Source organism: Fundulus heteroclitus, chromosome 19 (genome assembly GCF_011125445.2).
Source record: "Fundulus heteroclitus isolate FHET01 chromosome 19, MU-UCD_Fhet_4.1, whole genome shotgun sequence".
NCBI classification, from domain to species: domain Eukaryota; kingdom Metazoa; phylum Chordata; class Actinopteri; order Cyprinodontiformes; family Fundulidae; genus Fundulus; species Fundulus heteroclitus.
Window position 1 is genome coordinate 25,943,516 of NC_046379.1, and position 23,844 is coordinate 25,967,359.

Here is a 23,844-nt window from a genome sequence, read left to right on the forward strand (position 1 = left end):
TTGGTTAAGACCAAACATCTGTGTTAGAATGGTCCAGTTTAAGAATGGGGCAGAAAATCTCCCGTCGCTAGATCTGCAAAGACGGTACAGGCCTGTAATTACAATAAAAACATGGTTCACATGAGCTGCAGGGTAAATACGCTAAAGTTTAAAGCTGTAACGTGGCAAAATGTGGAAAGGTTCAAGGGGTGTAAATGCTTTTCCAAGTCACCATTCGCTTTAGAAAAGGAATCTAATGCTTAAGCGGGCAGCTTTTGCCTATCACAAAATCTACCAACGTTACCAAACCAGGCTAGATAGCCATGACCTCAGCTTCAGCATACAGACAACTTTTATGGGTCCTCCATGTCTCCACCAACACTAGTACATTTAGTTTCAACACTAAATTACTGCATATTAAAACTCCTTTTGTTCAATGTGACAAAAGACTATTTAAACACGCACACAAAGACTCGTACAATCCAAGAAAACAATGTTAGAAAGCCGTTTAGCCCCAAATGTCTGGATGTTGTCTCTTTTCCTAACACCAAGATGACGCAATAGCTAGAAAAACACACCCTATCTATCTTATTTGTGATTTATTTTGAAATATTTCCAATCCATAAATTGTTTTAACCCCTAAATGTATGGAGTTAGTTTTGTGTCATTAAATTGCAAACCTAAATCCGAGAGCATCAATAAAAAGCTCAATAAAAAATAAAACGTTCAATAGAAGAGCAGTTTTCCTTGCTTTTACATTCTAGCCATGTAGGCTAATATTACAGTCATTACATCTTCCCAACCAATCAAAACGCAGGTCCAGGAACTAAGCTCCGCCCCCTTCATAGAGTTCAGAGAGCACATGTTCTTTTTTCTTTTTAAAAAACATGCAGTTTTGGTAAAAAGTTTGTTGAATAAAGGGTTGAGTTTGAATTTGAAACAGGTTGCTAAACAACAGCATAAACTGGGCAGGGCTGCACTTAAAATATATGATTTAAATTTGTTTATAATTACCAATATCGATCAATATGATTTGTATTTTATCAATATGCTTTTTTATGCTATATCGTCCAGCCCTACTTCATTCTCATTGCTTTTATTTAAAAACAGGAGAAACAAATATTTTACTGTTGCTAAAAGCAATATAATATCCTCCTGTTACAAATACCGGGGATAATTGAATGCAGTCACTGAGCTCTGCGTTGCAACTCCTACGGTGAATTAATCTACAAGTTGTGCTTATTTAGATAATTTTTATTTATCCATGATGCAACAGCTACTATTCTCAGTCCCAGTTGGCAACACCTGCAACCACCAGGAAAAATGGGGGAATCGATGTATATATCCATCTCTACACACATAGCTAGAACATTCTGTATAAATCAAATAGCGGCTGAAGTATAGAATATATATTCCAATGAAAGAGTTGATTTATTTTAAACAATTGTTTTCATATTTTTTATTGCAAATATAATAATACAAAAGTGACTCCATACGTCAACACACCAAAGGCAAATTTCTGAGGCATGTTTTAAGTCCATTCTACAAGTAAGAAAGATATTTTGCTGTTTTTACAGCTTAAACTTTGACCTTCAAGCTAAAAAAAAAATCACCTACGGCAAATGTTTTGCAAACATTTCATTACGAGCTTGCGAAGGTCGGTTGCAACAGAATTCACATTTTCAGAGGGGCCGGTTAGATTGTCACAATAACATAAGAAGCTGCAAAAACTGCTTTTAAATCAACTTTAAGGGTAGCAGACGATTTGTTGTGGTTTTTTGGTCAAAGGCTGACGATGCAGAGAGGCTCAAACTCTAGATTTTCTCCTAGTTTTGGTGTATATCTTTCCAAAACTGAACATTACTCATGGTCATTGACGCCAATAAGCCAACTTTAAGCCCTTGGGACATGTTAGAATTATTTTCTAAACATCAAAGGCCTTTATGACAAAAAAAAGCATCTCTCATTTCTGCGAAACAATCTTCGTTTTTACCCAATCCCAGTTACCAAACAGGCTTCTTCCTGCACCACGGAGCTCCCAACAACCCTAACCTATTATTGCTTGCATGTTCATAAATACAGTAGGGGGAAACTGTTCTAGTCTCTGAAAGCAGACTCAAAACTAGCAGTATTTCACAGTTTGACTCGCATAATGGTCCAAACCTTCAAAAATAGCAACAAAACACGGCTGTCTAATGTGTTTCTACGCCCCCACCGGGTTCTTCTTCTTTTTTCTTCTACTTCAACGAGGACAGACTCCAGTTTGCGGGAAGAGACATGACGTGGACGTTTGCTGGTGTATTCAGAATGTAGCAAGTCACTAAATCTTTGGAGTTTCATTCATTAAGCCAGGATGACGGCGAACGCGGGATATTTGTGTTTCACTCCGTCACGTGATCCGATGCTTTTACACACACACACATACACACGCACGCGAGCAAATCCACGCAACCCTAATCCGAAGGAGAACACTCATACCTCGCACATTCACTGCATTTCTCAATGCATAACACAATTGGCACAAAGTATCAAAATAAATACCCTGGAAGATTGGCACTATGCAAAAAAAAACAAAGAAAAAAAGAAAAGCTTCACAATTTTCAAAAACAAAATCTTATAAAAACTATTGAATAATCTCAGTCTACTCCATGTTTTATTATCCTCACTATTACTTATATACTATATGCTGATGAAGGTTACACCAGTGTCGTAAACCTCTGAAGGACTTAACTACCACTGAAACAATATAGCTCCTATTCAAATAGATTTTTTTTTCCACAAACATACATCGAAAATGAAGTACCTAACATCTATCGGACTATAGATAGTGCTGTTGTCTGGTATGCATCTCTTTATAGTGCCTATTCATTGTTTTCTTCCCTCACGCCATCAGTTCAAGCAACGTCTTCATCATCCACATCTTTGTGTTGACCCCTGTAGGGTTACCTCACAGGTGTCCCTCCAGGATGCTGGTGACAGGCTGGTCCAGTGAAGGGCCCGGCGCCGCCCTGCCCGGGGCCGTGGAGGGGCCCTGCAGGCGCTGCAGCTCCAGTATGCTGTCTATGGCACTCTGTAGATGTTCGCTGAGGATGTTGTCTTCTTGGAAAGGCAGGGACGCAGGGCTGAAGCGCTGCTCCGGCTGTGGCGACACATCCAGCCTGTAGCATTTCAGTTTAGGGGAGCCGATGTCTCTGGTGGCGATCTCAAAGCAAACGTCCTCTGGTTCTGTCAACGGGAGGGGAGTTGGAGGTTTTGTCTGGGAACGGGGCGCCGTCCGTGGGACCTGTTCTGCAGCGTCGAAGCCGAGACCTTCGTCGGATGGTTCCTCTCCACGCTGGGGACGCATTGAAGCTCCGTTGGCTGCCTGAGGGTGACGCTCGTTTACACCTCCGCCCCCGTTGGTCAGCTGCCCCGTGTGGTCCCTTTTGAGTCCCGGGTCGCAGGCAGAGTTGTGGATCACTTTGCGAGAGCCTGACTCCTGTTTGATGGTGAGCCTTAGAGCTCCGCGGGAGCTGGAACGATACGTCTTCAGTCCTGGGGGTCTTTCTGTCAGTCGAGCCCAGGCTGGCGGGGAGGAGGGGCTGCTAGAGGAGGGTACGTGAGAGAAGCCAGAGGACTTGGCACCGGGAGGGGGAGACGCTGGCGTCACCAAAGCTGTCATAAAAGTTTCTAGAAGGAAGAAAAATGGAGTGTTGCAAAAATGTGGTTAGTTAGTATTGGGTACGTTGGCAGACAGAAGTTTTGCAGTACTCAAGATTGGTTTTGGTCCCAAGACCGGTTGTAAGACCACAAACTCAAAGTCTTGGTCTGGTCTGACTCTTGGATGAGTCTCAGGATGGTTTCTTGAGACCAGACCTGCAACATCCTTTTCTTTATTAGCCTCGTGAGACCATCCTGATCTCGCGAGCTTTCAAGGTTTCACTCGCAGATCAGTCTGGCTACTTTCCGTTAAAGAAAATTTGGAGCAGTTCACCAAACGAACGTCCAATCAGCGTTGGCTTTGAGGCGGGTTGAGGTGTGACGCAACGAGAAGCGCGACAGTTCAGTTTAAAGAACATGGCGGCTTCAGCCGATAAAACTAGCGTTAGCGTGGCTATCGAGCAAGTTTTATCGGAATTACAGAGTATTTCTTTGCTGAAAGAAAAGCAAAACTCTGCTCTGGAGGCTTTTCTCAGAGGAAAAGATGTTTTTGCTCTTCTCCCGACTGGTTTCGGCAAGAGCTTGTGGTTCTGTTTTCGTCGTCGCTGTTAGTACGTCATATGCTTCGTTGATCTGATTGGTTTATTTGGCCCGTCTATCACCAACATAGGCCAATCAGCTAACCAGTATTTTCGCCCCTTCCCAAAATTACTTCAACGGAAGGTTTCCAGATGGATATGCGGAGCAAATCCATCTGGTGGAGTCAGGTTATTTCTTTATTGTACCTGAGGTCAAAATTTTAGCAGTATTCAAATGCACCCAATAAAGAGTTTTATTTTGAAAAAAAAAACACGCAGTTAGCAGAAACGCTAAGTGATTTAAGATGTCCTCTCACTGTGGTTGCAGCAAATGCTAACGGCTAGCTGGATCTGTGCTCTCTCCAGAGCTGTCTGCTTTGTCTGTTGCTACCAGTTAGCTATATTGGACGGGTGGTCTGTAGTCAGGGGGGTCTGCTGGAGACAAATGTAGATTCATATATAAGTTGTGGCTTGCTAATGAGCTTCTACGTACAGATTTATCAGCCTTGGTCCTGTCTTGGTCTTACGTCGGTCTTGCTAGGTCGCTGAGACCACAACACTACCAAACACCTTGGCAGCGCCGTTACTATGTGTAACACCTTATTTTTGTCGCTGCATCATTTTGTCTAAAAAAATGCATGTTATAACAATCAGGGTGCATGCTGGGGCAGCAATAAGGTCCTAGGTTGAAATCCCGGCCACTCTCTTCCAGCATGGGGTTTTCTTGCTTCCATCGTGGATTTGTGTATTCCCAGGGTACTCTGGCTTCTCCTAGCAGTCCAGTAAACGTGAAGGTTAGGTTACTCTTATCTGCCTTTAGGTTTGAGGGTGTGCATCCTTCTTTGTCCCGTGGGTCTCTTTGTTCCAATGAGCACCCTGCGTGATGCAGGTTTACCCCTTGAACTTTTCCACATTAAGTCACATCGCAACCACAAATATGAAAGTCTTTTATTGGTATCTGTTAACAGGAGAACTATTTGTCATACAATTGTGGCCTGTGTGGAGTTTCCATTCTTGGAATATGTGCTGAAAGATGTCCCACTGCAGTTTGTCACGAGTAGAGGATATAGCAACCGTGCACCTAAAACTACACGCCAATCTGAACACGTCATCCCCACAGTGACACAGGGGGGTGGCAGTGCCATGCTGTGGGGATGTTATGCTATAGCAGAGAAAAAAAAGGAAAGTTTGTTATTGTTAAAAGGGTTGGCAGCTGTAACTGTGGTAAAAAGTACTTCTACAAAATATTGACTCATGTCGGCTAAAAAGCAAACACACAAACGACTTCACAGTTTTGTTCATCTGTTACGTAAACTCCCAATAAAATAAAGCTTGAGTGGATGCAGTGTGACAAAAAGGTGAAAAAGTTTAAGCAATAAAAATGCCTTTACAAGTGCTGTATTCTGCTTTGGTTCTCTTTATCCTTGTTTTCGTTGGTGCTGGTTCAACATGCGGATCGGACATAATCTGCTCCAATATCTCTTTAATGTTGTGATTTATTGTTGCACTGTAGAGACCACGTCAATCAAATATCGACACTTTTTTTTAGAGCTCCCTGTGATAAATATAATCTAATATATAAAAATGTCTTAAATCATGCAGTGTCTAAATGAGTTTTAGATTTAGATTGGTAATATGTTCTCTGAACCTCCAGAGTCTAGCAGCGGCCAGGTCTGACATTTAACAGCTATCAAGAGTCCCCTACCTTCTTTCAGCTCCTTAATTAACATAAAAACAGCTTTAATTTGCCCCTAACTTCTCCCATGTAATTGTTCCATCATCAGGCAGCCCTCCTCAGCCCAAATTTACATGTCTTAATCACTCATTCACACCTTGGAGCTCCACTGGAGCAAATATGGAGGTTAAGTGCAGCGCCCTAAGGAACCACTTGAATCGTCTATGAAAAGAAAACATATGACTTACTCAATCACGTTCCTGAGTCAGTTTAAATGTTCGCACTCTGCTTGGAGACGATTATTTTCTCATTGAGAGACTCCTTGTGGTGGTACCAGCCCCCCACCCCCCTCCCCCCGCTGGGACACTGACCTGGATCTTTGCGAGCCCGCCTTCGCTCCTCGGCTAACGCGAACCTCTCGGCCTGGAGGAAGAGACGCTCCAGCATCACCATCTCTGCCGACGGACTCTCCTGCTGCGGGAAACCAGTTCACATGTCATCAACGGCGGAGACAGGGACACCTTCACGTCGGTTCAAGTCACAAACGCTGTACTCCGTTAGGATTTTATGTGGCAGACCTACTCAAACTAGTGCCTGATTGCGAGAAACGGAAGAGGAAACTGTTCACAGATAAAAATCTAAAAAGTGTGGCGTACATTTGTGTTCACCTTCCTGAGTCAGTACTTTGTGGAACCCCTTTTAGTGCAATTACAGCACCATATTTCACTTAAAGATTAAATTGCCCAGTCAGTCCATCCTAATGAAGGGGGCGTAAACATAGACTGAAAGGAGAGCTTCTTCTTGCCACGGATTCTCAATCTGAACTTTGACTAGGCCATTCAAACATATGACTACGCTTTGATCTACATCCTCCAGCTGTTGTTCTGACCGTATGTTTAAGGTTGTTGTCCTGTATTTAGGTTCCCTGTCTCTGCAGCAGAACAGCCCTCCTGCACCATGATGCAACCACTCCCGTGTTTCAAGGCATGGATCGTGTTCAGGGTGACATACGGTTTTAGCTTTCAGCCGCACATGTAGCATTTAGCAAGTAGACAAAAATTTGGCCTCATCTCATCTGACAAGAGCACCTTCTTCCATGTGTGTGATGTATAGCCATAATCAATAAATTAGAATATCAATTCTGTTCAGTCTTGTTTATATAGCGCCAATTCACAACACACGTCATCTCAAGGCACTTTCTGAAGTCACATTCACTCAAATCGTACAGATTGGTCAGAAAGTTTCCTGTCTAAGAAAACCCAGCAGACTGCATCGAGTCTTAATAAGCAGCATTCACACCATATTATTGAACAATATTGAAAAGTTAATATATTTCAGTAACTCATTTCACTAAGGGAAACATATAAAGATTAACACAGACTGATGATGTTTTAAAGCCTTTATTTCTGTTAATTATGATTTTTTCATCCCTCCAGCTATTAAAAACAGCATTTAAGATTAGAATATTACATCAGACCAATAAAAAACAAATGTTTTCAAGAAGGAACAGGGCCTTGATGAAAAGTATGTTTAAGACCAGCTTAAAGGCTGTTTTTTATTTTTTTTTTTCAAAAGGTACTTTTAATCTGGCAAACAAGCCTCAAAAAAATGCATATTTTAATCTATTGAATATGACTACAAGATAAGATGGCTTTGAATGGTCTTGTTACTGAAAAATGCTATATAAATAAACTCAAACCATAGACAAGAAACCTTGGGGCTTTCTTTTAACAAGGTTTCACATCTTGCCATTTTACATACAGATCAGATTTGTGAAGTCTATGATTAATAGTTGTTCTCTTGTCAGATTCCCCTGCCGGAGCTGCTGATCTATGCAGCTCCTCCAGAGCTACCATGGATGTCTTGGCTGCTTCTCTGACTAATGCTCCCCTTGTCCAGCCTGTCAGTTCATGGTGATGACCATATATCGCTCGCTTTGCAGACCGTTCTGCCATACTCTTTGTTTGTTCACTAACGCTCACTAACAACGCAGGCCTTCACAGAACAGCTGCGTTTATAGTGATTTTAGGTGACATCTGGTTAGCTGAACTGCATTTCATTCAGGGGGATCATGGTGCAAGGGAACTGTACAAGTGCACACCACACTTCTAAAACCACATATAATTTTACTTCCACATAACCACCACTTTGTTTTGGTTGGTCACATTAAATCCCTAAAAAACAATACGTTGAAATCTAAAAAAAAACATAAAGGTTTAAGGAGTATGAATCCTTTTCAAGCCACTGTTGATACACCGTTTACTGCAAATATGTAGTTCTGCATCAGAAATCTGGAGAGGCGTGGGTTGTGCTAAGCATGAATAAAACGTGCTTTGTCTCACCTGGGTTTCCTTAACCAATAGCTGCCTGTATTTGTTGACCATGTCCTTGGTGCGTTTTAGCAGGAAACCGGAAACGGTGTCAAACTCCTGGTCCACTATTGAAAAGAGACAGGCGTGTCACTTCCAGATGAAGGTGACATTGTCAGAGAATCTGGATGTTCCTTGTAAGCTTGTTCAGTAGTTTAACAGAGATAAAGAAAAACATGACAGGAGAAATAGGAAAGTCAATGAAACCCGAAGCCAAATAAAATATCCACATGATGGTTAGATCTGAAATATTTTTAGACTTTATAAATCATGGACCAATGCGAATGAACCTAAATTGAAGTCGTCTTGAGCGGGCGGGTGACCGGCACAGGCGTGGTACGGCAGCAGGCGTCTGACGGCGTCTTTCAGAGTGGTGAACGCCGGTCGTGTGAACGGGTTCTGCACGGCTCCGTGGTCCGAACAAAGCTGCTGCTGGAGTCTGGTGAAAAAACGGCGAGGTCTCAGCGTTAACATGCAGGGTTTAGCTCGGCAGCAGAAGAAGCAAGGTGCTAGCATGTGAAACGAAGCTGGTTGTCGGGTCACGGAGGACTAATCTATTGGAGGACAAGGTAGCAGGTCCAAGTCATTTGGGGAATGCTCACCTCGATAGTTAATAATAATAATAATAATAATAATAATAATAATAATAATAATAATAATAATAATTATTATTATTATTATTATTATTATTATTTGAAAAGAGCCTGTCATGACACTCAATGACACTGTACAAAATTAAATCCAGACAAATGGCAATACAACCACAAAGCATCAATAATCTAAAACAAATACAAAATAAAGCATTGATAGAGATTAGGCAGCTTTAAAATTTGACGTTTTGAGGCGACTTCTGCTTGTCCTCCTCTTTTGAAATGGCTCAAGTTTGGAATCCGTGATGCTGCCACCACCATGTTCTAGCTATGGATCTCTGCAGCTCCTCCAGAGTTGCTAAAAGCCTCTTGGCTCCTCCTGGGACTTCTTCTCCCTTCAGATGGACGGCAGTGTCTTTGTAGGTTTGCCAAAAAACGTTGTGTTCTCTGGCGGACCGAACAGTGGCGCATGGCATGTTGGCAGCTTAGGACACTGTTTTAAAGCCCAGACACAGCCCCATCGCTGACCTGTCTGCCGTGTTCCTTTGGTTGTTACGATTATGACTGAACCACATACATGCGGGCTCTGTTCACTAGACAGGGCAGACGTCGCCTAACCTGACTCATGCCAGATGTATGTCTCGCTCCGCCTAGCTCCACTCACATACATCTGGGACATCTCCATAGGAATTGCCTTTACTGAAGGCTGGGCCTTATCAAAAATTCCTTACATATGATTGGATAAGCCACTTGTCTGTCATCTTTATCGACGTGCTATTTCAACCACTCACACCGAAGCTAACCCGTGACGCTGATGAGAGCGATGCAGGAAAAAAAACACTTTTTTTTTTATGTGTTTGCGGCTCTAGTGTTACGTGTTTTATTGACAGTGAGCTGACAGGAAGAGGGGGGAAGACAGGCGGCAAAGCGCCGCGGGTCGATCCCGGGCCGACCGCATTGAGGACTAAAGGCCTCCTAACATGGTTCACGCTAACCGCTCCGCCACGGGCGCGCCCCGGAAAACAAAACTTGCCAAATCCGGTTGGGAGAAGGGCGAAAACATGGTTTCCACCAACAAAAGCCTTCAGAGCCGTTCTCTGATGTTCTTTTAATGAAACAATATTAGGTAGATTGGACAACACGGAAGAAATAGCAGCATCAATGTTAACGCTTGCTTCCTCGACGAGCCGCCATTGCTATCAAAACAGTCTCACGGTCGCTTCTCCACTACGTCACATCTATGAAACTGCAGCCCTGCGTCCTGATTGGCCAGACCATAAAATTGGTTGGAGAAATCACTTCTCTATGGGAGATGTCCCAGATGTATGTGAGTGAAGCTAGGCGGAGCGACATCCGTCTGGCATGAGTCAGGTTAGGCGACGTCTGAAGGCAGCTGAGATTCGCGCCACAGATTGAGACTTTTATTTGCCAGGCAAGTTGGAAAATTCCAAACCAAATCTTCAATACTTGCACCACTTGGTTTGGGTCTACAGCAAATAGGGCCGACTGAACGAGCAGGAGTTCAACTTAAGGAACAAAAAGTTAGCAGGATTTCTTGGAAAAGCAGAGAATCGAGCGACAAATAAACGTTTGACGGTAAATGGAACCAACACATAAAATTAATTTTACTTCTAAATCTGACTTTCTTACCTGTGCCTGCGCATTGCTGGTGTGAGCCTCTCCTCCTTCTGCAGCTCCAGATCGCTTGCCGCCTGCTGGATGCAGGATATTCAATGAGACAACATGGACTCGCTGGTGCGTTTTGGGTGGAATAATTCAGAGTGCGCTGCATGGTGTGTCAAACAAACTCGTCGCGCCTTTTCGCCGCTCACCTGGAAGGGGCTGCACGGAGCGGGAGGCCCGTGAACCCGAACCCCCTGATCTGCAGGAGAGGATGGACGCACGCTGAGAGTAAAGGTCTTACTCTCCAAGGCAGCTGTGGGTTCTGATGAACGACACAAAGACGAAAAACATGAACCCAGCGGAGCAGGAGACACAGACACTGGCAGTGAGTGGGCTTTTTTCTCTTTTATGGAGCTGCAGGTGGACTCACTGTTTAGGGTGTGCTGTTGGACAGCAGAGTCGTCGCCCTCCTTAGGGAGGAGAGCTGCCTGCTGCGGAGGCACCGGGACGCTGACGTGCTGAGGGGAGGGGCTGCTCCGGGCTGGAAGCTGGGAAACGGATGAGTGATCATTGGCCTGGGTCTCAGCAAACAAGCCCTGCGGGACCTGGTGCTGGTGGGGGACTTGGTACTGGACCTGGGCCTCCGCGTGGGACTGGGGGGCGCACGCTTGGAGCCCGGCTGGAGGGGAGAAAGTTGTAGGAGCCGGTCCCGCGGCGTCCCGAGCCAGAGACGGGGAGCGGGTCTGCGGCGTGTCCTCGGGGTCTGAGGGCTGAGGAGACGCTTCCCCACACCGGCCGGGGAGCAGGTGAGCGTCCGCTTCAGACACGGCACCCGTCTGGGGTCGGCCCTCTCCGTCGCTGCCGGCCGGGGAGTTGAGGGGCTCAATCGGTACCACTGGCAGTGCTCCAACCAATAATTCAGATGGGATGGGAGAACTAAGAGCCTCCTGCTGTGGGCGGAGAAAATCAGACCATAATTCAGGCCAACTTCTGGTACGAGGCACTAAATGCTGCTTTGAATGACGCTATTCTTCACCTCTGCCTTTTGAATTCATTTAGTGTTTAATTCATTTATTAAACATCACTCCTCTGTCTTAATTTTACAATCTCAAACTTCATTTTTTTTTGTTTTTTATTGTTTTTTGAAGGGGGGGTTATGTGATAAACCAACACAAAGCAGTATTTAAAGATGAATTGGAAAGAAAAACAGTACGTGTTACAAAAAAAACTGAAATAAATCTAAAAGGTTTGGCGTCAAACCTGAACAAACCGCTTTGTAAAGACCAAAAAAAAAACCCAGCAGACAGGTCAGGGGTTGGGTTAGGAAACAACTCTCCAAGTCTGGGACCTTTTAAAGAGCTGCTCTTCGCATGGCTCAGCTGCCAAACGACCACAACATGGTCGTCCATCTAAACTTTAAGGCCGCAAAAAGAGAGCATTAATCATGGAAACCATCCAGGAGGCCCGAGAAGGAGCTCTGGAGGGGGTGCAGAGATCCACAGTTCAGGTGGGAGAACTATTGGTCGTACAATCCACAAATCCGGGCTCTCATTTAGAAAACATTGCTTGGACTCCATACTAAAAGTGTACGTATGCCCCAAAAAAAAGGCAGATTTATAAAAACCATGCGCACGCACACCAGCACCCAATTTCCCTTGATAGATCCCAGCTGCACCTGAACGCCTCATGTTCTGCCCGCTGCATAGCACATGCAACCACAAAGCCCCTGTGGGTGAATGCCAGAGTGCATTTACTGATCATTGTTATGTCGCTGTTCACAAAGGCAGCCACGGAAAAAAGGCAGAGAAACTACGCTCACAGACGCTCTCCATCCCAGCTGACTGAGAAAAAAGTCGTTTTCAAAGAACGACGGGCAGAAAATGTCTCCACGCATGGAAAATCAGCAGCGAGGCCCCTCCTAAATGACCTGCAGCTGAGGGTTCCACAGAGCGATGATGACACAGCGAGGCCGACTATAAATGCACACCATGCTTTTAGATTTTTTTTTGTGTGCAAAAAAACCCAAAAATTCAAACCACAAATGATTTTGATTGTAGTCTACTTCCTGCGCTGCTTTGTGTTGGTCTCTCACGGAGAATCCCCACAGCGTGACACCAAAGTACGGTACGACGCGCTCAGCAGGAGACATGACACGCACTGACCTGTGGCACGTGCTGCACGAAGGCCTGGCTCCGACCCAGCGAGCGGCCGGCCTCCTCCACAGCTTGGCTGAAGTCCGCCGGGGGCATCAGGAGTTTGGGCGTCTCCACCGCTGCTTCGGGAACGTGAGGTGGCTCGGGGTGGGGCTGCAGGACTGCAACTATGGGAGGAGGAGAGGACTGCTGCCCTGCGGAGTGGGGCTGCACCGGGACGTGCTGGACGACGTGTCCAAGGGGCTGCAGGAAGAGAGGCAAGGCAGGTAAGACAAAACTTGTGCTGTGCATCATGGCAACATATAGGGCTGGGCGATATAGAAAAATGGCATATCCATAAAATAGAAAATCATATCGATATTGATAACTATCAACAAATTCAAAACATATATTTTAAGCGCAGCCCTGGCCATTTTATGTTGTTACTTAGCGACCTATTTTAGATACAGAACTCAAAAATACTGAATTAAAACTCAACCCTTTATTCAACCAACTATTTACCAAAACCGCAGGTTTTTAAAAAAGAAAAAGAACGCATGCTCTCTGAACTCTTTGAAGGGAGCTTGGTTCCTGGGTCTGCGTTGTGATTGGTTGGGAGGATGTAATGACTGTAATATTAACCTACATGAAAGGCTAAAATGCAAAAGGAAGGAAAACTGTTCATCTATTGAACTTTTTATTGAGCCTTTTATTTCTATCATCGACATACATCTGTCGATCGATACATATTGTCATTGAATTATCGTCCAGCCCTAGCAACATCCAGGTTTTTTGCATTTCAGGACAGAATAAACACTCATTTAATCCACAAGAGGAAGACTAGGCTCAGCTGACGGACAGCCGGCATCACAGATGACCCGGCATGCAGAGGCGTTCCCAGTCACTGTGGCAGCAAACCGAACCCAAAATCACCACACCTCCACCACTGTGCTTGGAAGCTGGGGTTAAGCTCTTTGTGTTTTTTCACACCACATCCTGTACATGTCCACCTTTGACTGAGCTGTCCAAACAACAGTTAGAAAATCTAACTCCACGCGCTACAACTTTGACCGTGCCGACTGAGATTTCAGTTTTTTCCCCTTAGCTCCCAAGAAAGAAACAAATTCTCAATGCAGGGATTCCACCCAAAGGCTCTGATTTTTGGCTGTTTTATTTCCCCCCAAGTTATTGTACAGCACCTCGCAGAAGTATTCACCCCTCTTGGCTTTTTACCCATGTCGTTACAGTCCAACTTGTGATTTCAACAGAAGTGGGTGGAGTAGCCAAAAAATTGTACTCAAGTAAAAGCAGCACTACATCAACATGTTTTAGAGTAAAAAAAGTATTCAGTAAGAGGGATACACCATGAAGACCAAGGAGCTCTCCAGACAAGTCAGGGACAAAGTTGGTGAGAAGTACAAGTCAGGGTGGAGTTATAGAAAAATATCCATATCTTTGATCTTCCCTGGCTAGAGAGGATTGCTCACCAGAACCCACAGACCAGGAAAGGAGGGCATTAATCAGAGAGGCAGAGACCAAAGGTCACCCTGAAGGAGCTGCAGAGCTCCACAGCTGAGAGTGGAGGATCTGTCCATAGGACCACAATAAGCTGTAGACTCCATAGAGCTGGGCTTTATGGAAGAGTGGCCAGAAAAAAAGCCATTAATTAGATTAGAAGGCATGTTTTGAGTTTGCCAAAAGGCATGTGAGCAACGTGTATTGAGGAAGGTGCTCTGGTAAGATGAGACGATAATGTAACTTTTTTGCCCACCGAGGAAAATGCTATGTCTGGCTCCTAAGCCAACACGTGCCATCACCCCATGAACACCATCCCTACAGTGAAAAATGGTGGTGGCAGCGCTGCAGAAGCCTATCTGGCCAGCAGAGCTGCTGTTAGAAGACATCAGTGAACAAGCAGCACCCTGAAGGCCAACGGACACAGCAGACAGGAGAACCTTAAAGCAGGGTTAGGTGGAAAAAACAATGCTTAAAGCTTTGAACATGATTCACCCTCTTCTGAAAATGGTAGATCCCTACTGGCAGCGCTGCGGTGGTACCAACACACGATCGTCCATCTACACAGACCGGCCCAGGAAGCAGAACATGAATCAGAGAAGCAGCCAAGAGCCCCGTGGCAAGGAAGGGAGTAAGAAAGCACCTGTGGACGTCCTACTGGAGTCAATCAAGTTGACATATGAGAAAGAAGTCGTTCTGCTGTTTAGCCGACAAGCAAGACAATATGTGCGGCGCCAACACAATGAAACATGGTGGCGGCGGCATCATGATCTGGGGAAGCTGGTCGGAGTGGACGGGACGATGAAGGGACGCGCAATCCGGGCCGGTCCTGGAGCTAAATCGACAGACTCCAGACGGAGGTTCGCCTTCCAGAAGAGCGATGACACTCAACTCACAGCCGGAGCTCCAACGGGACGGTGTACGCCACTCTTCAGTTTTCTATTTCTAGCCTGTATTTCTTTCCTTCGCAAATCCCAATCGTACATTGCCTTGTTCTGGTCCGTGACATACAATCCCCACCAACGGCAGCTGGAGTTTGAGGCTGTAACATTACAAAATGTGTGTGCATGTATAAACCCATGCAGCTACTTAAATCCTTCCTTTAAAAAGTAAACACCGTGTATTCGTGGCGTTCATCTCACCTGCTGCAGCTGGTGGAAAGCCTCCTCTGAGCTGCCCCTCTCGTCCTGAACGGGCCTCTCAGGCAGCAGCACCACGGAGGCCCGCTGAAGGCTCAGCTGTCCTTCGGTACCGCCCGCCTGAGGAGCCGCGGCCTGGGCGGTAAACGGCAGTCCCTGAACCACCGAGGGCCCGTTGACAATAGAGATGGAAGTGAGATCCTGGGGAAGCACCCCTGAGCTGTTGATCAAGGTGATGTGGTTCCCAAGAGCGGGGCCGTGGACCAGGGTAGCTTGTTGCCCCTGCCCCCCTGCGGTGTAGGCTCCAGCCAGCTGTGCTGGCATCTGGAAGACAGTAGCGGGGGCTGACTGTAGCTGCAAAGATCCTGAAAGCACAGTGGCCTGGCGGAGAGCTAGCTGCCCTGTAGGGGTGGCGAAGACCGGGCTGAAATTCAGCTGTCTTTGGGGGACGGTTAGGATCTGAGAGCCGTCCACGAGCTGCCCGGTGGAGGCGGCAACGCCGTGAACAGACGGGCCTGGATGACTGGGGGTGAGAAGAGGTTGCACTGCCCTGGCAGGCTGGGAGATTGTAACGGGACACTGGCCCGGAAGAAGAAACTGGTTCTGACCTTGGAAGAGTCCCTGAGGCTGGAGCACGAAGGAGCCGCCCTGGTTGACCAGCTGCAGGCTGACGGGTTTTGGGAGCTGCTGTGCCGGCGGCGGAGCTACAGTCTTCTGGCCCGGGGTCTGGGACAGTAAAATGTTAGGCGAGGCAGTGGCCGGGACAAACGTGAGGCCAGGGGTGGCTTTCTGCCCCGAGGGCTTGGGGCTGATCTGAACCAGTCTGGGCTGGATGCTGATGGGCAGCTTGGGCTGGATAGGGAGAGGGGCACGCTGCAGGACGATGCCTGGCGCTGGTGCTGCTGCAGCTCGAAGAGCCGGACTGAGGAGGGGGCGGGCGGCGACGCCGGGCACGGCCTTGTGGATGATCATGCTTGAGCCTTGAGCGGGACTCAGGGAGAAGGAATTGTCTGGAGATGGAGCAGGAAACACGTTTCCAGGGAGGAGTCCCATCAGCTGAGGCGGGGCGGCAGGCTTTAGAGACGGGCAACCTGGTCCGACAGCCAGCAGGGAGGGCTGGGGGGGCTCCACTGCCGCCTGGGTGTCTCTGGGCAACGGCGGGGCGACGGGCAAAGTAACGGGCTTGGGTAGGAACGGCACAGCAGGCGGAGAGAGGAGAGGGGCGGGGGAATACAGGGACAAACCGTCTCCTGCTTGCGCCAGCCCCGCTTCCAGGGCCATGGTCTGCTCAGTGATCTCCGCCTCCTGCAAACTCTGCTGGAGGATATCGCAAGCCACCTCCGCCTCCCCCGCTTCCTCCTTCTTGGCCTCGCATCCAGCCTCCGCAGGCGGCGGCGCGGCCTCCGGGTCCTCCCCGCCCTCCGGGGACGACAGGAGAGCCTCCTCCAAGAAGGACAGGTCCACACAGCCGGGGGGAGGCGTGTCTGTGCAGTCCCCGCCGTCTCCCAGCAGCGAGACGGGACTCTGGAGGACGAAGCGGCGGGAGAGAGAGAGAGACAGAGAGACACACACAGAGACAATAGAGGGGGAAGAGGGGTGGTTGTGTGATTAGTCAGCGTTAACAGGAGGCACCAAACGGAGAGAAAAACAGCAAATCTCCTGGGGGGTGGTAACGCTGGCTGCTGCCTCGCTGCTGGCTGCGCATCCAGCACTCACCGGAGCATCTGCGAAGAGGGAGGGCTCCCCAGAGGAGGAGTTAATGAGCAGGTCCTCAGTCTGCAGCTGGTGGGATAGAAATGAGTCAATTTTAGCTTTGGCCAGCCTGAGCGAGGAGAAAAATGCATTCAGGGTTACATTATGACTCTGTAATAACTGCGTGCCCTCCCACGAAGGTTTCCCAAATCTGATTCATTAGAAGCCCGACTGGCTTCGCGCTACAACCTCAAATATCAATGTATCGAACTGGGATGGAGCAACACAGACGAATGCGTGACCGAGAACTGGAAGACAAATGATACATGGTTTTCAGAAGATCTTTATGAGGAGAAGTCCCGTAAGCGTGGTGTGAATTTCTTTTCAGACCTGTGTGTCAAATGGGCTGAATTTTAATCACGTGGAAAGATGGGACAGGTTTTAAAAAATAGCTAATGAGCTTTTATCTACAGCAGTGGGAAACGGTGGGATTGATACAATCAGCAGCAGTTTGTTATTTAACATCAGCTGCTAAGTTTCAGATCGAGTTTTTAGTTAATGAAACAAACGCAGTTTCCAATGTAACAAATAAAAACATCACTTTAACGCCCCCAAATAATACTAATATTTAATGAACACACAAAGGAAATGATTCTCCTTAAAGATGTAAAGCAGTACCAAAAAGTGTTCTGGCATGAAATTAATTTTTAGGGCAATTTTAAATACACTGTTATATTCAGTAAATTAGAATATGCTTTTGGATCAGGCTCATTTATCAAATTTAAAGTGCTCTTTGGAAAAACAACTTTTAAGCAGGTCTTAAACATACTTTTCATTGAGCCCACATTTCTGTATTACAATTTTTTTTTTTGGTTTGGCATGCCTTCACCAGCTGTAAGTGGAAAACCACCACAACAGGAATAAAGGCATAAAAACAGCACTCTGCCTATAATTAATCTATATAATGTGTTTAGTCGAGTGAAACGAGTTTTTTAATATTTTTTTAATATTATTGTAATTTTTTGAACATGAGTGTAGTTTGTGGACAAAGATGCAGCAAAGCTGACTCGACTAAAACTTGAGAAAACCCAAAATGGGAGTAGACAGTGAGCAGAACTACTTTTGTGAGTAAATCCCTTGTTACCTCACTGGTCCCATGAAGGAAGTCGTTCAGGGCTTGGGGGTCACTGCAACGGGAGAAGCAGAACAACAGGACTGAAATCAGTGGAATCCATGCGGACTTCTGTTGCAAACAAATGTGACGTTTGATACATTTCGGAGAGTGGCGCCTCACACGAAACACTTCCCAGCACGTTCAGATCGCTTTGTCTTATTCCTCTCATTAGAACATCTACAGGCCAGCTTTACAGAGTATGAGTGTAAGCACCAATCAGACACTTACCACAAAACATCAAGTAGACAAGTCCCATCTTCATCCTCCATGTCAGCTGAGAGAAAGAAGGGGAACTGTTACTCCCGGCATAAAAACACGTTTTTTTTTCTTAAAGCTCCCCTGTTAAAAAAAAAAAAACAATCATTCTGATATCAGGATAAAACACATTCAAACACAGCAAATGCTGTTGTTGCATCCACATTACCCGTAGATAATGTGAATGAGCTTTAAAATGCCCTGGCTGCTGTGTCTTGTGTAATTGCAAATTGAATATGGTTGACTTTAAAAAAACAAGCAAAAAAAACCTTTTCTACAAGCACAGAACATCCCCGGCTTGGAATTGCTTCCTTTTTATGGCAACACATACGTCAGAGCCTCATAAGAAAGAAAACAAGATGCAGAACAGCGGCGCTGCCAACCCTTCACCTCTCAAGTTTTAGCTTTTACTTACGCCGCTGTGAAAAATTATTTGGCCCCTTACAGATTCCTTTGGTTTTTGCTTTTTTGGCACAGTTAGATCTTTCTGATTATCCAATAATTTTCTTTAAGAAAAAGAGAACTTTAATATAATTCACCAGCCACACCCAGGCCTGATTACTTAAAGAAAGACATCACGACCAAATCTAAAGAAATTCGACAACTGAGGAACAAAGTCACCGACTGAAGCGCTGCAGGCCTCACTTACTTCAGCTCAACATCAATGATTCAACAGCGAGACAGAGACGGGGCAAAAACAGCATCAGCTGGAGGGGTTCCATGGTGGTGGTGTTGTTGCGTCAGCCTTCCAGAGATCAGCTCAGGGTTTCTGGTTCAGATCTTCTCTGCGTCTCCAGAATCAGAGCCAAACGTGGAGGAGGGGCTTTCAGGTTTTAAGCTCCGTCAATCTGGAGCAAACAGACCTGGACCTTGCTTATGGTTGGTGAAAACGTCTCACCTCTATTTGAAAGTTTGCTAAACAGGAAGGTATTTCCTGTGCACTGATTGACTGGGACTGCTAAGGTGGAAGAAGCCTGTCTGGATCAGAGGTGAACCATCTTCAAGAGGTTGGCCACCATCATTCATAAGACAGACCAGCGCAATAAGTTGCTAGCTTTGCTGGACATTAAAAGTATTCAGATGAAAGCCTGTCCTGTTATGGCGTTTCGATCAACTACGCTAGAAGCTTAAACTTAAAAACGGACAAACAAACATTGCAGAACACATCAAGTAAACGGTGGTGATGAGACGGAGGTTTGTCCAATGCGAACAACAACAAACAGTGTCGTTTACTGGGTTTTTATGAGCCGGAGCGACGGCGGGCGTGCTGTGAAGCTTCAAGAAAAAGGTTGCCAAGTTTTCCCATCACTAAAAATCTGAAAAGTGTGGCGTGCATCTGTATTCAGCCGCCTTGACTCTGATAGCTCTCTATAAAACCCAGTGCCAGTAATTCCCTTCAGAAGTCAAGTCCCCTAATGTGTCAACCAGGCCCATTAATCTCAGTCTAAATCCAGCTGTTCTGTGAAGGTTTGTTGGAGAACATCAGGGAACAAACAGCATCATGAAGACCAAGGAACACAGCAGACAGGTCAGGGACAAAGTTATGGAGACGTTTAGGGTAGGGTTAGATTATTAAAAGAAAAACGACCCAAGCTTAGAACATTTTACAAGACAATTTTCATTCAATCCATCGTGTGTGGCTCAAGAAACGTACCAAGAACTGTTCTTCCACGTAAAACTGACAGCTAACCAGAGCATTGGAGATCCAACTCAGGGGGAATAAACATCCGACAGCACAACTATTAGTTGTGCGCTCCACAGATTTGACATTTATGGCAAGAGGACAACCTTTACTGAAAGAAAGCCCCGCAGATTCCTGGTTTTTAACTCTGTAGACGAAGGTGCTCTGGTCAAATTAGACTGAGCTGAACTCATTACATGCAAAAGCTCTACTTGTGGAAGAAAAGTGACAATCACCCCCGATCTCACAGTTGCCACCATGAAACTGGAGAAGCTATCGCAGGCAGCAAAAGAGTTGAGACTTGGAGCAGAGGCTTGACTTCCAGCAGGACAGGGAGCCAGTTTAATGGTTTAGATCAAAGCACTTCCGTGTGTTAGAACGGCCCAGTCAAAGTCCGTTATTAAACGCAATTAAAAAAAGAAAAAACAGCCATTAACGGATGCTCTCTGTTAAATCCTCCAGATTTATTTGCAGGTGACTCAACAAAGGGTCGTCACATTGGGGCAGAGCACAAATACACGTCACCCTTTTTTTTTAATTTCTTGGTAAAAGTGGGGAAACATAAATAGCTATCTTTAGATTTCACAATTAAGCGCCACTCTGCGTTGGTCAGTCCCATTAAATCCCAATCAGATGCGTTGGCTTTGGTGTGATTTGAGAAAATGTGAGGAAAGGCTCACGGTGGCACATGTTCTCTATTTAACTTAGAAGAAGTTTGATCATCTAGGTTTTATTTAGCAGAAATGAACAGTTTTAAACCCTACATTTAAAAAAAATTTCCAGTTTTTGTGCATTTCAAGTAATTGGAGGGAAAGAAATAATGTCCACCGTCCCGTCATGATTAAAGGAAAAACTGAGAGAAGAGGTGAGCTTACTTCACATGTGAGAGGCCCCATGCAGAGCGGTCGAGCTGAGTTGTGGTGGGGGCTTCATGGGAAGCTGTGGCCGCTCTTCGGCGTCTGGGGGCGGGCGGGTAGTACCGGGCCGAGGCGGCGGGACGGAGACCAGACGTTCCTCTGCCGGGGCATCGCTGCGGGGTGGTGGATGGAGGGAGGCTGGGGGGGGGGGGGGGGGGGGGGGGATGAAACACAGCGCACGCCGTCAGCTCACCCCGGGGTGCTCCCCATAAAGACACACACCTTCACATCAGGACCGATCAATGTGTGATTCATCAGCTGTCTGGCGCAGATCTATACCCACAGCAGCGTCGTGTTTCTGATTATTGATGCCGCCCGAGGCCGGGGGAGGGGGGGGGGGGGGGGTAGACATGAGAGGCAGGTCGGAGCCCATTGATGTGACTTGTCCTCATGGCTGCTGCTGGTGAGGAGACAAGCAGCAGCGATGTGGATCAGCCCGCTCCAAAACATTATTACTCACTGCCTTGCGCTCAATTTCAAAGTCTCTCCCCTCCTCCCCCCCTCCAGACGCGTTTTTGTTTTTTTGTTGTTTTTTTTGTTTACATCGAGACAGCCGCATTAACACCCCCGAAGGTACCGCATCGCCCAATGAAATCCACGCACCGCCGCCCCGCTCATCCGGACCTGCGGCGGCAAGTGCGCCGCGCTCTCCTCCGGCCACGGCAGCGCCAGGACCCGCCGGTGCGTTTCTGGGTTACGTAAGGTGATGCGGGGTTCATGCTAAAAAAAAAATCTACGTCCGAGCCGCCGTTTGTCGCTATTTCTCCCCTCCATCATCCTCATCCTTCTTCTTCTTATTCGTCTTTCCCCCTCCCTGATGCATTTCCTCAGGATGGGTCCGCGGCAGCTGACGCCTGCTGTAAATCATATCGCGGTAACAAAAGATGCCTTGCGTTAAACATCTCCCCTCGCCGTCAGCCCCGAGCGATTCCCTTCTCGTTGGGTCGCTGGAGGAAATTCCGCTATTACGAGATTAACCAAGAGAGGATATATATATATTTATATATATATAAAAAAAACACACACCCTCACCCCTTCTTTGTGGTTTATTGTCCTGTCAAGCGGGCCTCTGCGCCATCGATTCTCACTCAGTGGTCTTTTCAGATGCTAAAAGGAGGAGAGGGGGGGTGGAGGTGGTGGTGGAGGGGGTAGGACAGGGTGGGATGAAGGAGGAGGAGGAGGAGGAGGAGGAGGGAGGGGTGTGGTAGGGGCGCCGGAGTGGGTGTGAGAAAACAGACCGCGATCACAACACAAAGGTAGGGAGGGAGAGATGGGTGGTGGTGGTGGTGGTGGGGGGGGGGGGGGGGGGGGAGGGAGGGGGGGGGGGGCGCACACATGAGAGGCGAGCATCCAGGCTTCAGCAGCGCGAGTGCAGGAGAAGCGTGGCCGCCTCCTGCGCCCCACCAGGCGGCACGCACGCTTCCAGTGTCCCCCCCCCCCTCCCTGCGCTCCCCGCGCTTCAACGGCGCGTTCCTTCACACGGCTCGCAGGCGGGGTTTTTTAAATCGCCTTTTATTGATTTTTCTTTCAAATCCACTTAACGACGTTCAAACCTTGGAAAAAAAAAAAAAAAGCAGGAGGGGAACATGACGTGTAATCTATGTAAAAGTTAAGGATTTCTACCCCTGAAAGGATGGAAAATTAGATGAACAGATTCACGCTTTTAGGAATATTTTTTAAGACACATTCCTTACATCCCACTCTTGTTTTGTTTTTTTGTTTTTTTTTATTGTGTGTTTATTTTATTTATTTTGCCCTGTTATGTTTTTCTTTTAATTCAAGATTGTAAATGTATCAATATAGAAAATGTAACACTTTGCAAATGCCCCTTGAACTTTTCTGCATCTTCTCACTTTGCAAACACAAACCTCGTAAGATTTGGATCATTAAGTAGTAACACATTTATATACGTATTGGATAACTGTTTTTGTTTTAACTGTTTTAATTTGATTTATTTATTTGCCTGCATTAGACCAAAACTATCACCGCAATCAGAGCTCAAGTCCTGTTTGTCTCTGCTGGATTTGCAGACAAAGACTAATTTTGTTGCCTATTCTTTGCAAACTAGCTCAAGCTCAGGTAGGCAGGATAGGAAGCGTACATGAACTTAAATCATTTTAGTCCTGCAACATATTCTAAATTGGATTTAGGTCTTGACTTTGACTGGGCCCCTTTTACCAGGTTGAAGGGTTTTAATCCAAGCAATTCTGTTGTCTGCATTTTTATGGTTGTCCTGCTGGAAGCAAAGTCTTTTGCAGCCTCTTTCAGGTCTTCCTCCAGGACTGCCCTGTGTTTAGCTCCATGTTCCCATCAACGCTGACCACTTTCCCTCTCCCTGTCGAAGAAGAAAAAAAAAAAAAAAACCCACACAGCATGACGATTGGATGCTGTGTTGTTGGTTTTCTCTAGCACAGCATAATCACTTATAGGCCCGAAAGTCAAATTCTAGCCTGACCTGAACAGAGCACATTCTTCCATGTTCTTGCTGAGTCCAGAGCTTAAGGCTGAGTAGAAATGGGACTTCTCATGGCTTTATTCTTTTTATCCTTCTATAAAAAAAGGTTCAGACTTATCTTTCATAACAGATTTGCAGAGCTGAGCTTGGGATCTCTGCACCTCCTCCAGAGTTACCACATGTATTTTTCAGCTGTGCAATACTGCAATTTTTAAATGGTTATAATTTAAGACGTCCAAAGTTGGAGATATTGTTTCAGAACCTCCCTCTGCTCTACGCCGTCTCCCTGACCCGCCTGATGCGTCACCTTTTGTTCTCAAGGTTCTCTGACCGACCTCCGCGGCCTTCAGAGCAGCTGTATCAGATTTTGAAACCCTGTATCCTTTGCCTTCGACCTCTCAGCGCCGCGCTGCTCTGTGTCGGTCTGTGAA

At 46.4% G+C, this 23,844-nt stretch overlaps 1 protein-coding gene and 1 long non-coding RNA gene across 7 annotated transcripts; one reads left to right on the top strand and one right to left on the bottom strand.

Annotated features, from left to right (window-relative positions):
- Positions 1-1,033: 1,033 nt before the first annotated feature.
- si:ch211-168d23.3 (BRD4-interacting chromatin-remodeling complex-associated protein) lies at positions 1,034-22,114 on the bottom strand. Of its 6 annotated transcripts, none has more exons than XM_036150630.1 (14): positions 21,991-22,114; positions 20,917-21,096; positions 18,334-18,379; positions 18,076-18,118; positions 16,956-17,021; positions 15,243-16,763; positions 12,616-12,849; positions 10,884-11,403; positions 10,663-10,775; positions 10,481-10,545; positions 8,531-8,679; positions 8,214-8,308; positions 6,243-6,345; positions 1,034-3,648 (listed from the first exon to the last, which is right to left on the bottom strand). In XM_036150630.1, exons 3-14 carry the CDS (start codon positions 18,372-18,374, stop codon positions 2,927-2,929), a joined length of 3,672 nt encoding a protein of 1,223 aa, XP_036006523.1. In that variant the 5' UTR covers positions 18,375-18,379; positions 20,917-21,096; positions 21,991-22,114; the 3' UTR covers positions 1,034-2,926. The 6 variants fall into 6 exon arrangements, with proteins under 6 accessions (XP_036006523.1, XP_036006526.1, XP_036006525.1 ...); XM_036150633.1 differs by having other exon boundaries at positions 10,884-11,400; positions 21,985-22,114; XM_036150632.1 differs by having other exon boundaries at positions 10,481-10,542; positions 21,985-22,114.
- Positions 22,115-22,762: 648 nt separating this feature from the next.
- LOC118566923 lies at positions 22,763-23,292 on the top strand. Its single transcript, XR_004933359.1, has 2 exons — positions 22,763-23,078; positions 23,109-23,292. It is a non-coding gene; the product is annotated as an uncharacterized LOC118566923 (long non-coding RNA).
- The last annotated feature ends 552 nt before the right edge of the window (positions 23,293-23,844 follow it).